The 13390-nt window shown below is 42.7% G+C and overlaps 2 protein-coding genes across 4 annotated transcripts in view; both read left to right on the top strand.

Annotated features, from left to right (window-relative positions):
* Window positions 1–6012, top strand: part of snx27b (sorting nexin 27b) — a 37368-nt gene extending 31356 nt beyond the window's left edge. Inside the window, exons 11-13 of one of the 2 annotated variants that reach the window (XM_076279768.1) lie at window positions 2498–2557; window positions 2741–2789; window positions 2998–6012. In XM_076279768.1, the coding sequence (XP_076135883.1) occupies window positions 2498–2557; window positions 2741–2789; window positions 2998–3065 (177 nt within the window). In that variant the 3' untranslated portion in view covers window positions 3066–6012. Of the gene's footprint in view, window positions 1–2497; window positions 2558–2740; window positions 2804–2997 lie in introns of both variants that reach the window. The other variant, XM_076279769.1, reaches the window with a different exon arrangement.
* A 3615-nt stretch (window positions 6013–9627) lies between these two features.
* The window catches only part of adar (adenosine deaminase RNA specific), a 35715-nt gene continuing 31952 nt past the window's right edge, over window positions 9628–13390 (top strand). Inside the window, exons 1-2 of one of the 2 annotated variants that reach the window (XM_076279766.1) lie at window positions 9628–9712; window positions 12408–13390. The exon at window positions 12408–13390 is cut by the window's right edge and continues 1167 nt beyond it. In XM_076279766.1, coding sequence (XP_076135881.1) covers window positions 12477–13390 — 914 coding nt within the window. In that variant the 5' untranslated portion in view covers window positions 9628–9712; window positions 12408–12476. Of the gene's footprint in view, window positions 9713–10599; window positions 11430–12407 lie in introns of those variants that run through there. The other variant, XM_076279767.1, reaches the window with a different exon arrangement.

Below are 13390 nucleotides of genomic sequence, written 5' to 3'. Positions count from 1 at the left end.
ATGCAGACAAGTCATGCAAACTAAAAGATGTGTCGGCACAGGTGCCTGCCTTATATGTTGTCTTATTCTACTGCTTGATTCAGTTTCCCATTGTGAAGGTTGTTTAGAACGTGCAATTAAAAATCGGTTATTTGCACGGCTATGAAGTAGTTAAAAATGTTTGACCTTCTTAGGCCTACATATTTTGTATCAATTCAGCCGAGTTCTTTAGAACGTTCAGTGAAAATGGCCGTTAATTTGAAACATTGTATCAAGGAAAAACAGCAAAGAAACACCGCTGCGCTGAATATGTCTGATTACGGCCTACCAGAAATTACTTTCAATGAACACCTACTGTGAGGCTGTTGGACTTGAGAAGTGCTTCACCAACCACTCTTTGCGCGCTACCGCCGTTCAGCTGCTGTCCGAGGCTGGACTGGAGACTGCAGTTCAATTTACAAAAATAAAAATGCCTTATTTTGATTCCATCAATGTTTTTACTGTTTTATATGTAGCCTAGGTGGTAGACCCGCTGGTTAGTGTTCCAGTGTAGCAACCATTCATGCGGGACTAAATGAGATAACAAAAAAATTTAAAATTAAGTTAATATTGAACCTGTTGTTAACAGTAGAATAAGCGGGATAATGGACTTCACTCCATTAGATTATCCGAAAAATAAACGCACTATGAGGTTGAACTCCGCTGCGCTTCGTGGCCGCATTACAACCTCGAACGTGCGTTTATTTTCGGATAATCTAATGAGGTGTCGTCCATTATCCCTACATGTTACAAGAGCCTTATTGGGGGCCAAGCAGCGAAGCTGCGAAGGCACCCATTGTGTTTCTACGTTTTCCTATTATTATTATTATTCCGTCATGGAAGTCTATGGCAGCTCATAGAATTGTCTGGTAAAAAGTTGTAAAATTTGGCACACAAATTAGGCACAGTCCCATGATTAATTTCACCAAGTTTCAAGTTGGCACCTCGAGCACTCTAGCGCCACCAACAGGCCAAAGTTGGACGTGCGTTCATACAAGTAACTTTTAACCCGTTGGCTCTATTGTCAAATATGAGGTATCGTTGGAATCCTTGGACCAAGCCGAGTTCAACCCTATGACCCTATGACGTCATTTTCCGCCATGATGGATTTTCCGCCATATTGGATTTAATCAAAAACACCTAAAAGTTTTCACAGATCACAAAGTTTGTCCGATTGACACCAAACTTGACACACATAATCTTTAGTCCAAGCCTCAAAAAAGTTATCCCTTTTTGTCTTCAAATCTAAAACCGTTCGCCCGTAACAGCCAATCATAATTGGCGGCGAAGCCACCAAACAGGAAGTGAAGTGATATCTCAGCAAAGCTTTCACGTATCAAAACCAAACTCGGTACATGGGGTCAGGACCAAATAAGGAGGAGGCTCAATAAATATAATGACTTTTGACCTATAGGTGGCGCTATAATTAGCAAATTTACCTTTTGGCCTGTAACGGGTGTTGTGTTTGGAATTAAAACGTACTAATGGTGATTGTTAATACTATGGGAGGTCGTAAGTCCGACAGATGTGAATTTGTGATGTCAACGTAATTGATCCGGCCGCCATATTGGATTTAATCAAAAATACCTAAACATTTTCACAGGTCACAAAGTTTGTCCGATTGACACCAAACTTGACACACATAATCTTCAGTTCAAGCCTCAAAAAAGTTATCCCTTTTTGTCTTCAAACCTAAAACCGTTCGCCCGTAACAGCCAATCAAAATTGGCGGCAAAGCCACCAAACAGGAAGTGAAGGGATATCTCAGCAATGCTTTCACGTATCAAAACCAAACTTGTTACATGGGCTCAGGACCCAATTAGGAGAAGGCTCAAGAAATTTGGGGCACTATATTTATTAACACTTTCACCGATTGAAACTAAACTTGGTATGTGGAGTCATGACCCCATATTAAGACTGCACAATTATTTTGGTGACCTTTGACCACTAGGGGTGCTATAATTATCAACACTTTCACCGATTTAAACCAAACTTGGTATGTGGTCTTAGGAGTACATCTTGAGGACACCCAATAAATTCGGTGACCTTTGAATCCAGTCCAGTCCAATTTAATCCAATCCAATCAAGTCCAATACATTCCAATCTAACACAACACAGTCAAGTCCAGTCCAGTCCAATCCCAACTTCTGCTCAACTGCTTACCTGCTTGGCCCCCTCATTGCTGCTTGCAGCTATATTTTTAAAAGGTTGTCTTTTATTTGTCTGGTGGCTTTTTTGCAGCTGTTCCAAATGATATCCATCAGATTATACATGTTCTCTGAATCTAATCAATGGGTATACCCATGTTCATGTCACACACACACACACACACACACACACACACACACACACACACACACTTGGGCTTAGGTGACCATTGCCCTGTACTTGTACACAGTGCAAGGAAATTAAGATGATTGTGTAGTATGCTATGTCTTTTACACAATGTAGATCATTATGTGCTTTGTGTCTCCCCTAGTTCAACTACATGCACGAGTGCTTTGAGAGAGTTTTCTGCGAGCTCAGATGGAGGAAAGAGGTAAGCCCTTTTCATCTCTTGTCATCGCTAGCGAATCTAAGTAAGAATATATGTATGTTTTTTGTATGTAGCCAATTATATCTTCTCTCTCTCTCTCTCTCCTCTCACTTTCTCTCTCTCTCTCTCTTTCTCTCTCTCGCTCTATCTCTCGCTCTCTCTGTCGCTCTCTCTCTCTTTCTGTAGCTGGAGGAGGAGGTGACTGATAAAGACAATAAGAACTGCAGCAGTGATGGTATGTGTAGTAAGGTAAGGCCCTGCCTGCCTTCCTCTTTCTCTTCACCCTCTTTCCACTAGTTTTGTGTGTTTGTTGCTTCACAACACCTACATTCTCTCCCTCTCTCTCTCTTTCTCTCTCTGTATGTGTGTTTGTGTGTGTGTGTGTGTGTGTGTGTGTGTGTGTGTGTGTGTGTGTGTGTGTGTGTGCAATACTTCTGTTACAGAATATCTTCCAGCTGCTGAGAAACAGAAGGGATGGAGGCACTTGAATGAGGAGGTCATTACCTCTTGAACGCTGGCGCACACACACACACACACACACACACACACACACACACACACACACACACATCACTAACTCAATATAAATATTACACTAAAGCAAGCATTATGAAGAAATAAATGTATATTTGCCTAACTTCAGACATAGGAGTCCTCTGGAAGAAAAGAAGCTCTTGGCTGCATTTTAAAAGTGATTTAAAATATACATACATTTCTGCATCAAACATTGCACTTCACCTCATTGCAACTCCCATGACACACCACGTCTTAAACTGACTGATGAATCAGACACTATTTAGCAGCCAGCAGGTACAAATGGAAACTTGCCCGGAAACTGACTGAAATTGTGTTTCGCATTTCACTGTGACCAACCTGATCCACTGCATGACTGGACAAAGGGAACAATATCTACATCAAGACAAAAACAAAAAAAAATCCAGCAGACTGGCTCCTCCTTTGACACACATGGACGACCTTCTCGCCCGAAGAGAAGGATATCTGCAATGTCATTGGTCTAGAATATGGGTGTCATGGCAACATTCGTCGCTAGGAGTGACCTCTAGGATGTGACTGGATGTGTGGTGTGGCTGCAGAAAGGACTTGTGAAGGGCTCTGGGTGGACTTGTCTTACCCAACTTTGACTCGTAGAACAGAGAATGGCAGGGCACTCACCTGAGATCCCGCCGTTCAAGAGACTGGTGAACAAAACTCACACACACAACACACACACATCACACTACACTACACTACACCACACTCATCTCCAAGGAAATAATCATGAGTTTGATCGAGCAAAGAAGAGTGAGCACATCAATACAGACGAGCCTGCCTGCCTTTTCCCACTTAGTTGTCATCTAAGGGGAGTAGAAACACTGAGAGAAACGGTAACCTTATTCGGTAACACTTTACTTGAAAGTATCTACATAAGAGTGACATGACCATATGACACTGTTATGACACATGAACCCTAACCAAAAACTAAATGACACTTAATGACAGAAGCGTTACTGTATGTCATACATGTTTATGACTTGTTTATTATGTTTATGACACGTTCATGACAGTGTCGTGTCAGTCTTATGTAGATACCTTCAAGTAAAGTGTAACCCCTTATCATGTAAATCTGTTTACTTTCCTCCTGACTTGGATCATCTCCTTGTGGCAGTTTTCAGTCATTGCGCTGGCAGGGTAGTTTTCTTTTCTGTTTTTGATCTGATCTCACTATTTATTTCTGTGCATGTAGATGCATTTCAACTTTGTGCTGAAATTTGAAGTGTTCCTGTGTGTGTGTGTGTGTGTGTGTGTGTGTGTGTGTGTGTGTGTGTGTGTGTGTGTGTGTGTGTGAGAGAGAGAGAGAGAGAGAAAGAGATAGAGAGGCAGAGCGAAAAATTTATTTCAGTTTCTCTTTCTCCTTGTCTAAGGGAATGTGTGTATGAAGAAATGATATGTGCACATGCTTTGATTGTTCCCTTTTTTATGTTCACATAGCTGTCCTTGACTTCGCATTATGTTCCTGCTGTAACAAACTATGGGATATGTGTAATCTGATGGGTTATGTGTAATCTGATGGGTTATGTGTCATCTGATGGGTTATGTGTAATCTGATGGGTTATGTGTCATCTGATGGGTTATGTGTCATCTGATGGGTTATGTGTCATCTGATGGGTTATGTGTAATTTGATGGATTATGTGTCATCTGATGGTTATGTGTCATCTGATGGGTTATGTGTCATCTGATGGGTTATGTGTAATCTGTTGGGTTATGTGTCATCTGATGGGTTATGTGTAATCTGATGGATTATGTGTAATCTGATGGGTTATGTGTCATCTGATGGGTTATGTGTAATCTGATGGGAATCTGATGGGTTATGTGTAATCTGATGGGTTATGTGTAATCTGATGGATTATGTGTAATCTGATGGGTTATGTGTCATCTGATGGGAATCTGATGGGTTATGTGTAATCTGATGGGTTATGTGGAATCTGATGGGAATCTGATGGGTTATGTGTAATCTGATGGGTTATGTGTAATCTGATGGGTTATGTGTAATCTGATGGGTTATGTGTAATCTGTATGCTCTCTGCCGCTGCCACTGGCTCTCAAACGACTTTCTGTTGAGTCCTCACAGCAGACTGATCAACCTCTGTGTGTGTTGGGATCAGTTAGCACAACAGTATTATTATTATTATTATTATTATTATTATTATTATTATTATTCAGTATTACAGTTTTGATGTACTGAGGTTGCAGTGTGTAGCAGAATAACTTGCACACAATACAACACAGAAATTGAGCGTATGGACATTCTTACCAACCAATGTAGAGACACCTTCTATCTTCAAATTATTGTTGCATCCCTGTGGTCAAAACCGCAGACATAAGGGTTGATCTAGCTGATTACTGACGAGCTACGAACACAAGTTTGGTGAAGTTCTGTTCTGACTGCTGTAAGTATTCATGAAAGACTCACTTTTTCTACGGACCCAATGGAAGCAGTCTCTGAATGTGATGTGTGAAGCAGGCCCTTTGTTCCTGAGCTTCACACAGGCCTATGGAATTCAGTCATCCATGACGTCTTGAATCTCAAATGCCGTTACTTGATTGTTTTGCCATCGGAGGTCTTTCTCTTTCTGTCTCTGTCTCTTTATCTCTCTCTCTGTCATCTGCGACTTGACCGAGAAAAAAAAAAGATTGCTCCATAATTTATTTCAGTATTAGAACTGCAGTCTTTGAAGAACAGGAAAAAATAACTATTTATGCTGTAAAAATGGAAAAATGTTAAAGGACTCTGCACTATTTCCGTAATGAGTGGAATTGGGCTTTTAAGAAAAGAGCAAAAAACTGAAAGCATTTCTGAGGACTGGCTTCTGAACAGGCTTTGACAGTCATATTTGGTTAGTGTAAAGATAAGTTGTAAAATATTCTTTTAAATAAAAAAAAATATTGAAGCAACACATTTGGTTGTCAAGTGCATTTATTTATTTATGTATTTATTTTCATGACTAAACCATGCTTAAGCATCTTTTTTTTATTATTATTGTAAGGATGCATGTAGCCTGCAATCCATTAAATTAAATATTCCAAAATGTACCAAACTGATGCAGGGGTATTGCATGAATGTCCTTATGGGGAAAATGATATATGATAAATCATATATCCCCTTTCAAAAGTTATATGTTTGTGGTGAACTTCTCGTGAAATTCTTTCGCCAATATTGGCCACTATAGCGGAAAACTCCCAGCAATGTTCTGTCTGCTCATTTGCATATTTCATCCACATGAAAATGCAGCATTTGCCCGTGTTTAAAGCTCTGAACATCTTTGGGATCAAACATAAGGTTGTCATGGTAGCGTTTGCCTGCGTTTAAATGGAAGAGCTCTGAACATCTTTGGGATCAAACATAAGATTGTCATGGTAGCGTTTACGGAAACAGGTAGAAATAATGGAAAAAGCTGAAGTTGAATGTAAACGCAGCTATAGGAGCAAGTTTCACAGGATGAACGGTTTAAGGAAAAGCCAGATTTCTACTTCTGAATTCCTTTGATGCCTATCACACAGCGCACAATTTGATTTCACAATGGATAGACACTATAGATAGATAGATAGATAGATAGATAGATGCCGTTAGATCCCACTGCACCTTTTGTTGTTGATAGGCTATACAAACTGTAAATTAACCCAACTATAACCCTCTGATGTGGACAAAATCATGGAAAGTGTCATATTTTTTATTATTACAATAAGGGTAACTATACAAAATGATATTATATATTTACATGGCATGAATAAATTAATTTAAAGCTACATTGTGTATTTCTTGGGGAAAATCCTCCCATCTAGTGGTGAGATGGTATATAGATAGATAGATAGATAGATAGATAGATAGATACTTTATTGATCCCCAAGGGGAAATTCAAGGGGAATATTGCAACAGACTCCAGCTCCCCTGTCAGTACCTGATCCATACCGCCTGCCCGATTTGTTATGTGCACACGCATACCTGTTTAGTAAGAATTGTATAATATATAGTATAGTATAATTTGAACAGGCAGTTTATGTATAAAGTTCACTGTGAAGCTGTTTAATGAACTGCATATGTAAACTGCCAGTTATTCTGCTCTTCTGTCTCTGTTGGTTAATGTCCAGCTGTCATTAAAGGTGCTCTAAGTCAGCGGTTCCCAAACTTTTTTCCCCGCGGACCACCTTCTACATCCTGACTCGGCTCGCGTACCCCCACCATCCAACACATAAAAAAGTAACTCGCATTCCAGGCATCGTTGTTTAATTAGCCGGTAACATGATAACATAATCAAAATGTGCAACTGGTCTATGAGCTCTCACGTTAAAAAAAAAACAGTGTGGAGAACCACATTAGAATGGTTAGATAGCATCTCACTGCAGACCACGCACTGTGGCTTTGGGCAGTCTGTCTCCCAATCCACATGAAGCCGAGGGCTATATGCCTCATCATACTTTCGTTTTTTTCGCGCTGTCTTTTCTGTCTCGTTCTTTCCTTTATCCCCCTGCGCTCCATCTCCACCTTCATTAGTCTGCCCCCCATCCCATTCCATCCTTACCTGTGTCCTGCTCTGTTTCTCTCGCTTCTCCTCTTCGATCGCTTTAATTAGGCCTTTTGGACAGTGTCCCTGTTTTTAGCCAGTTTTCCATGTTTACACAGCCTTCTACCTGCCCTATACTTCAACGAAACTAACGCGCCAGATATTCTGGCTGCCCGCAGGAAATCACGTGTAGCCTATTGTGTGTAGCTTATTTTTTAATGAAAACATACCCTATTATAGAGTTTACAAATGATTTCCTTTAATTTCACGTTTCCATATCATTATAACCTGATTCGAAATTATGTATTATTTATGAAGTAATTATAGTATTAATTAATTAATTAATCATTTTTAACTCCTTTCCGCCATTGCCCTTTTCATCTCGCGTACCCCCTAGTGGCAGCTCGCGTACCACCGGGGGTACGCGTACCACAGTTTGGGAATCCCTGCTCTAAGTGATGTCGTACGTTTTTAGGCTAAAACACTTTTTGTCAATTAGGCCTAAAGCAAACATCACCTCACCATCCGCTAGCTGCCTATGTCCTGAATACACTGTAAAAAAAGGTGATCTCTATGGACAACCCAGCAGAGTGGTAGATAAAACATCTTTTTCTATGGCTCTGCAACCCAGGCTCCAAAAACAGCCACAAAACAACTTGGGCAAACCTTGCCCATAAAAACATAACAAACTGTTCCAGCAAATCACCGACGAGATGCGCGTTTAGGAGAGTTTCAATTGCATGGGAGGGAGGGGGAGGAAGTAGCGAGCTAGCTTTCTGTTTTGTTTGAACGTCAACAGAAGTGACGTTAACCAGCATCACTTAGAGCGCCTTAAATATGTTATGCCGATTGCAGAGCATTGCTATGTGCCAGCAGTGTTCCATCTCTCGCTCTGTCACACTCTTTCACTCTCAAGAGGAAGAACAGGCAGTTTATATATGTCACTCTCAAGAGGAAGAACAGGCAGTTTATATATGTCACTCTCAAGAGGAAGAACAGGCAGTTTATATATGTCGTTCATGACACAGACTCTTGTTGTGAACTGTTGTCCATCTGTTCAACTTGGCCACCAAGTGTTTTACAATGGTTTCAAGGGCCCAACTTTGGTACAAATTGGACAGGCAAATCCTTGGGCATCCTAATACGTAATTATGCGCATTACAGTATGCGCAGAACAAATCGGGCAGGTGGCACGGATCGGGCACTGACAGGTGTCATGTCATAGCCAGCCAAAACACAAATTTAAAATACAATATTTGCGGACCGTAAAAAGTGAAAGTTTAAATTGTGATTATCCAGGCTGTTGTCAGTGAAGTTAGTATTTAGTATTAGTATTATTTTGTATTAGTAAAAAGTATTATTAGTAGTAAGTTAGTATTAATCTCTGATTGCATATTATGGCTATTTTATGATTTATTACAAAAACGTACACCCAGTCAGTGGCAGATTCAAAAACCGCTATCTTACACCCTCTAAAAGTCAGTCCTCAGAAATTCACAGCATTGTGGCATGTTGTGTGTTGCATAACATTATGCACCATAGATGTCTCGTAGACATAGATAATGAAACATAACTACAGGACTTTAATAGATGTGATGCTGAATTGCATGAATTGCATAAACCTAATGCACCAGCACTATACGCTTTTATCCAAAGCAATATGGACTTGAAACGATAAAGAAAATAAAAATAAAAAAGGTTCACATGAACAAGCAGACTTTACAACAATAGCCTACATTCTTGAGATACCTAGGCCTACATAACAAACCCACACACACACACACACACAATATAGGCAGGGGTCACCGTCATACATTATAAGGGTCATGCAGAAAGGCTGTCATAATATTCAAAAAGCAATTTATTCCTAGTCATAATATTCTTAGCCATTTATTTTTAATTTGTTTTAGTTTTAAATGTCATGGTTATCTGGTCTTACGGGCACTGATACAATATGATGACGCAATCACCACGCGTCAATTGTCGCTTTGTATGACGTCACGGCTGAGTAGCATTAGCAGGGCTCTGGTATTAGCATCTCCGTGGTTTATGTTTATTGCCGTGGGCAAGAACGAAATCGTGACACTGCAGACATTGGTAAGTGATTTAAGTGATCAACAATGATGTTGTCGTGCGTGTTGTTGACTACATCGCGCTGCAACTAGCGTATTGCAACTCCGGGGAGCTAAATAACATTAATTAATAGTAATACGACTACAATACGATGAACATGCAGCTCCTTTGCTCTGCGAGATAACGTTAGCGTGCTAAGAACACATTTGCAAATGCTTAACTAACAGTATAACATGGACGAAAGGATTGCTAATGTGAATGCTTGTTGCCACGAACCTTACCCAGTGCAAACCTAAAAGCTTAATACCAGAGCAGTAACCGCATACAGTAACGTTAAGGCATAAGTCCTCCCCAAAGAGTATCATTAGCTGTCCGCATGCTAACTGGTCTTATGGTCATAACACAACACATGGCTAGTGCGTTGTTGCTACCCAGCATCGGGAGTACGAAACAGTACACATGTACAAGTGCTAGTGACGTTGATTATTGCCAGTCATCTCGGTTTTGTAAGGGTAGAAGAAAAGACAGTCTAACGTTATAACAGTCCTTTAGTGCGTGAGCACATGTGTATGGTCGTCCTAAGGTCGTGCAACGTTAACTACGGTTAATTCATCAGTGGAACACTGCCACAGGCACATAAGTTCAAGTTATTGATCGCCAAGTCGTGGGCATTGAATAAGTCAGTTTATAAATTGAATTACTGATAAGGGCATGATGTGGCAGGAGATTGGCGGGAAATTAGGGACATGGCATGAATCCAGGTGAATGGAAGGGCGACTGACGGTGACGGCACCACGTAGGTTTTTATTTGCATCCACGTTTCGGAATGTGCGATAAAGCAGATGAGCTAGCCTATAGCAGTTCTGTCATATCATTTGTAAAGATGACTGCAAAGTAAACTGGGGGTGGAGATTTGCAGCTGGATACGAGGGCCGCATCATCGGTTTCGTATTGTGTTTCATGATACTCTCCCGGCAGAAGGAAAGGGAATCTCGACCTGTGCCCCTTGCACATTTATATTTCATGAATTTCCACTATGCCTGTACAGTAAGATGCAGTGGTGTCCCTGATATGTACAAGGCCAAGCCTCAGACTGCCTCGCGTCTACCTCCACCGATTAAAAAACGCCGCGAGACACTCGAGTTAAGGTCTCACTCAATGTGGATGTAGACTGATGCAAACAGAAACAGTATGGTGGTAATTTCTTCCCACTCTTATTCCGACTCTAATCAGTGGCATATTTATTACTTTCGTTGCTCTTACGCCATCTGTCGTATGTCGTGTTTCTAGCAACGTTTTATTGACCTTCCTGAGAGAATGGAAAACGAAACTTATATTCAATTGTTAAATTTGCGCCATATTTATACGCCTCACATTGCCTCGGGGATCATTGCAAACTCAGAGATTTGGTTTTTCTTTTTACGGTCAGACACAAACTGCAAGTTATTTGACGGTTATTTACCTTCCAGACATCATCAGAGCACATTGACGAGCACGGCACGAGGAACCTAACCGCGCATCAACTCCAGACAGTGTCTTTAGCTAGCGGGACTTTTAATAGCTTTAGTTTTGGTCTTGACGATCTACAACGTAATTTGTGTTTAAACGATTATGCCGTCTTCCGGGTGGCTTCAGTACCTGAACGTGTTATTTGGTAACTTGGAAATCACACGGTGGAGTCCTATTGCTGCTGTAGCCTGCTGTAGGCCTAGCATGCGCTAAGATTTCATCACATTTTAAGGTAACGTTACGTTTTGCTTGTTGTGTTTAAACAGGTGTAACTTTACACTTCGTGATGCATCATCCTCCTAGCTCATTCGGTATTCATAAACACAGTGAGCTCAAGTTAGCTTTTGCAGCCCTTAAATATAGAATATGAAAGCAGAACTGGAAATGGCCCTCTTCACCGGAGTTTCTAGTGGTTGTGGCAATTCAGTGGCCCTTGAATTCTGGCATATCTTACTGCCATATAATGTTATTATCTTATACTGTTAGGCTTCACACGGTAGCATTTTTAGCCACACTCGAAGCGAATTCTAGAAGTCACTGTGTGGTCCAAATGTGATATGAGAGAAGGCTGACATAGACTGCCTCTGGTCTCATGTGAGGGATAAAATGTTAACTGATCATGATTTCCCCCCCCACAATGTGTAATCCTACATTTATTATGCATGAAAGGTTGGTTTTATTAAGTGACACTTTTAGGCTGAGTTTCACACTATGTGTAATCTTACTTCCAGGTGCTTCTCTGAGTTGTGCTAGTCTCTTGTGAACTATTGTCCCTTTTCAAGCCTGCCCGTTTGTCCTTGACATAAATGCTGGTCTCTTTCGCTGGACCTGTCTCACTTTCCCTTCTCCTCGAATTATCCACGAACTCTCAGTTAGGCCAGAAATAAAATGGGATTGTCACAGTTAACATGAATTTTTAATCTCTGTCTCTCACCAGGTTATAGAGTTACAGCTCATGTGCAGCACAGAGACCTTATAAAAATGCGGTGGTGACCGTAACTTGAGGTGGTGTGTGTTACTGGCGGATCGTTGTGAAAAAGCGCCTGCACACACTGTGTCTTTGGACGTTAAAAGCAACGCCTCTTCTTTGCCTCCTCCTTTCTCTCTCCCCTCAACCTGTCTGGCTGGCTCATTTTCATTTCTCCTCTTTCTGGCTTTCTGTTTCCTTTTCTCACTCTCTCTTATCATGCATTCCCTCTTGCTCTCTCAGGTGAAGGCCACCCCAGTCTGACTGCCCAGCCCTTCGGCTCCCTCCCTCACGCCCCCTGCCCACTGAGCTATGAGCAGAGGCAGAGGAGGGCCCCCAACAGAGCACCAACGATCCCTCCAGCCGCGTCATCCAGGCAAACCCCGAGTCGACCCAGGTCGTCCACCCTTTGGCCCACGGAACCAAAGCCCCAACTCCTTTCACGACAGGCGTCCGCCACTGCCTCCTGGGCCTCCAGCTGGTCCCAGTCCGTGTCCTCCTTTCGGAGGTCCCTCTCGCATTCCACCTTACGCGGCCCCACTAGCCGGCCCCGGCCCTCCTAACTTCCGCGACCAACAGGAGCGCTTCCTGCGGGGTCTGACCTCCCAGGCTCCCCTGTTCCACGGCCCGGCCCGCTTCACCAATCACCCGTCAGAGGGCAGAGGCTTCGGCCAATCCCACAGTGCCTGGCAGCGAGCAAGTGGTCGCACCTCTGGTCGAGGCAGCTGGAGGAGCTCCAGGCCTGCGGACTGCCCGCCCCCCTTTCCTAAAAGACAGTCGGGCCGCTGGATTAACCAGCCCCCACCCCATCACCCACAACCACACCCTGACAGGCACTGGGACCGAGACGGCAGTCTCTCCTCTCTCTCCGACGGCTTCCGAGCCCTGAGATTGGACTACAGCAGCCCCAGGCGTTATTGGGGTGCTGACCAGACATCGTCTAGCACCTCCACAGCGCCACCTAGCACCAGTAGCGGCAGCAGCAGCAGCAACAGCAGCAGGGGCAACGGCAGACCGTGGCAGGACCCAGCCGCCCACTCCATCACCCTCACCCCTGAGATCCAGCAGCGTGTCCAGCAGGCGCTCGCAGCCCTCGGCCCCGGAGAGGCTCTCCAGGCCCGGCCACTGGCCAAGAGGTTGCACCTGCCCAAGAAGGTGGTCAACAAGGCACTGTACGCGCTCGCCCACGAGGGCCAGGCCAGTAGGCAGGGCGACGCGCCCCCTCT

Source organism: Alosa pseudoharengus, unplaced genomic scaffold (genome assembly GCF_046254945.1).
Source record: "Alosa pseudoharengus isolate Yale_2024_CS ecotype anadromous, Long Island Sound unplaced genomic scaffold, YU_APseudo_1.1 YU_APseudo_1.1_scf_12, whole genome shotgun sequence".
NCBI lineage: Eukaryota > Metazoa > Chordata > Actinopteri > Clupeiformes > Clupeidae > Alosa > Alosa pseudoharengus.
Note: the sequence above shows the minus strand (reverse complement) of the source record. Positions and strands in the feature narration are given on the sequence as shown.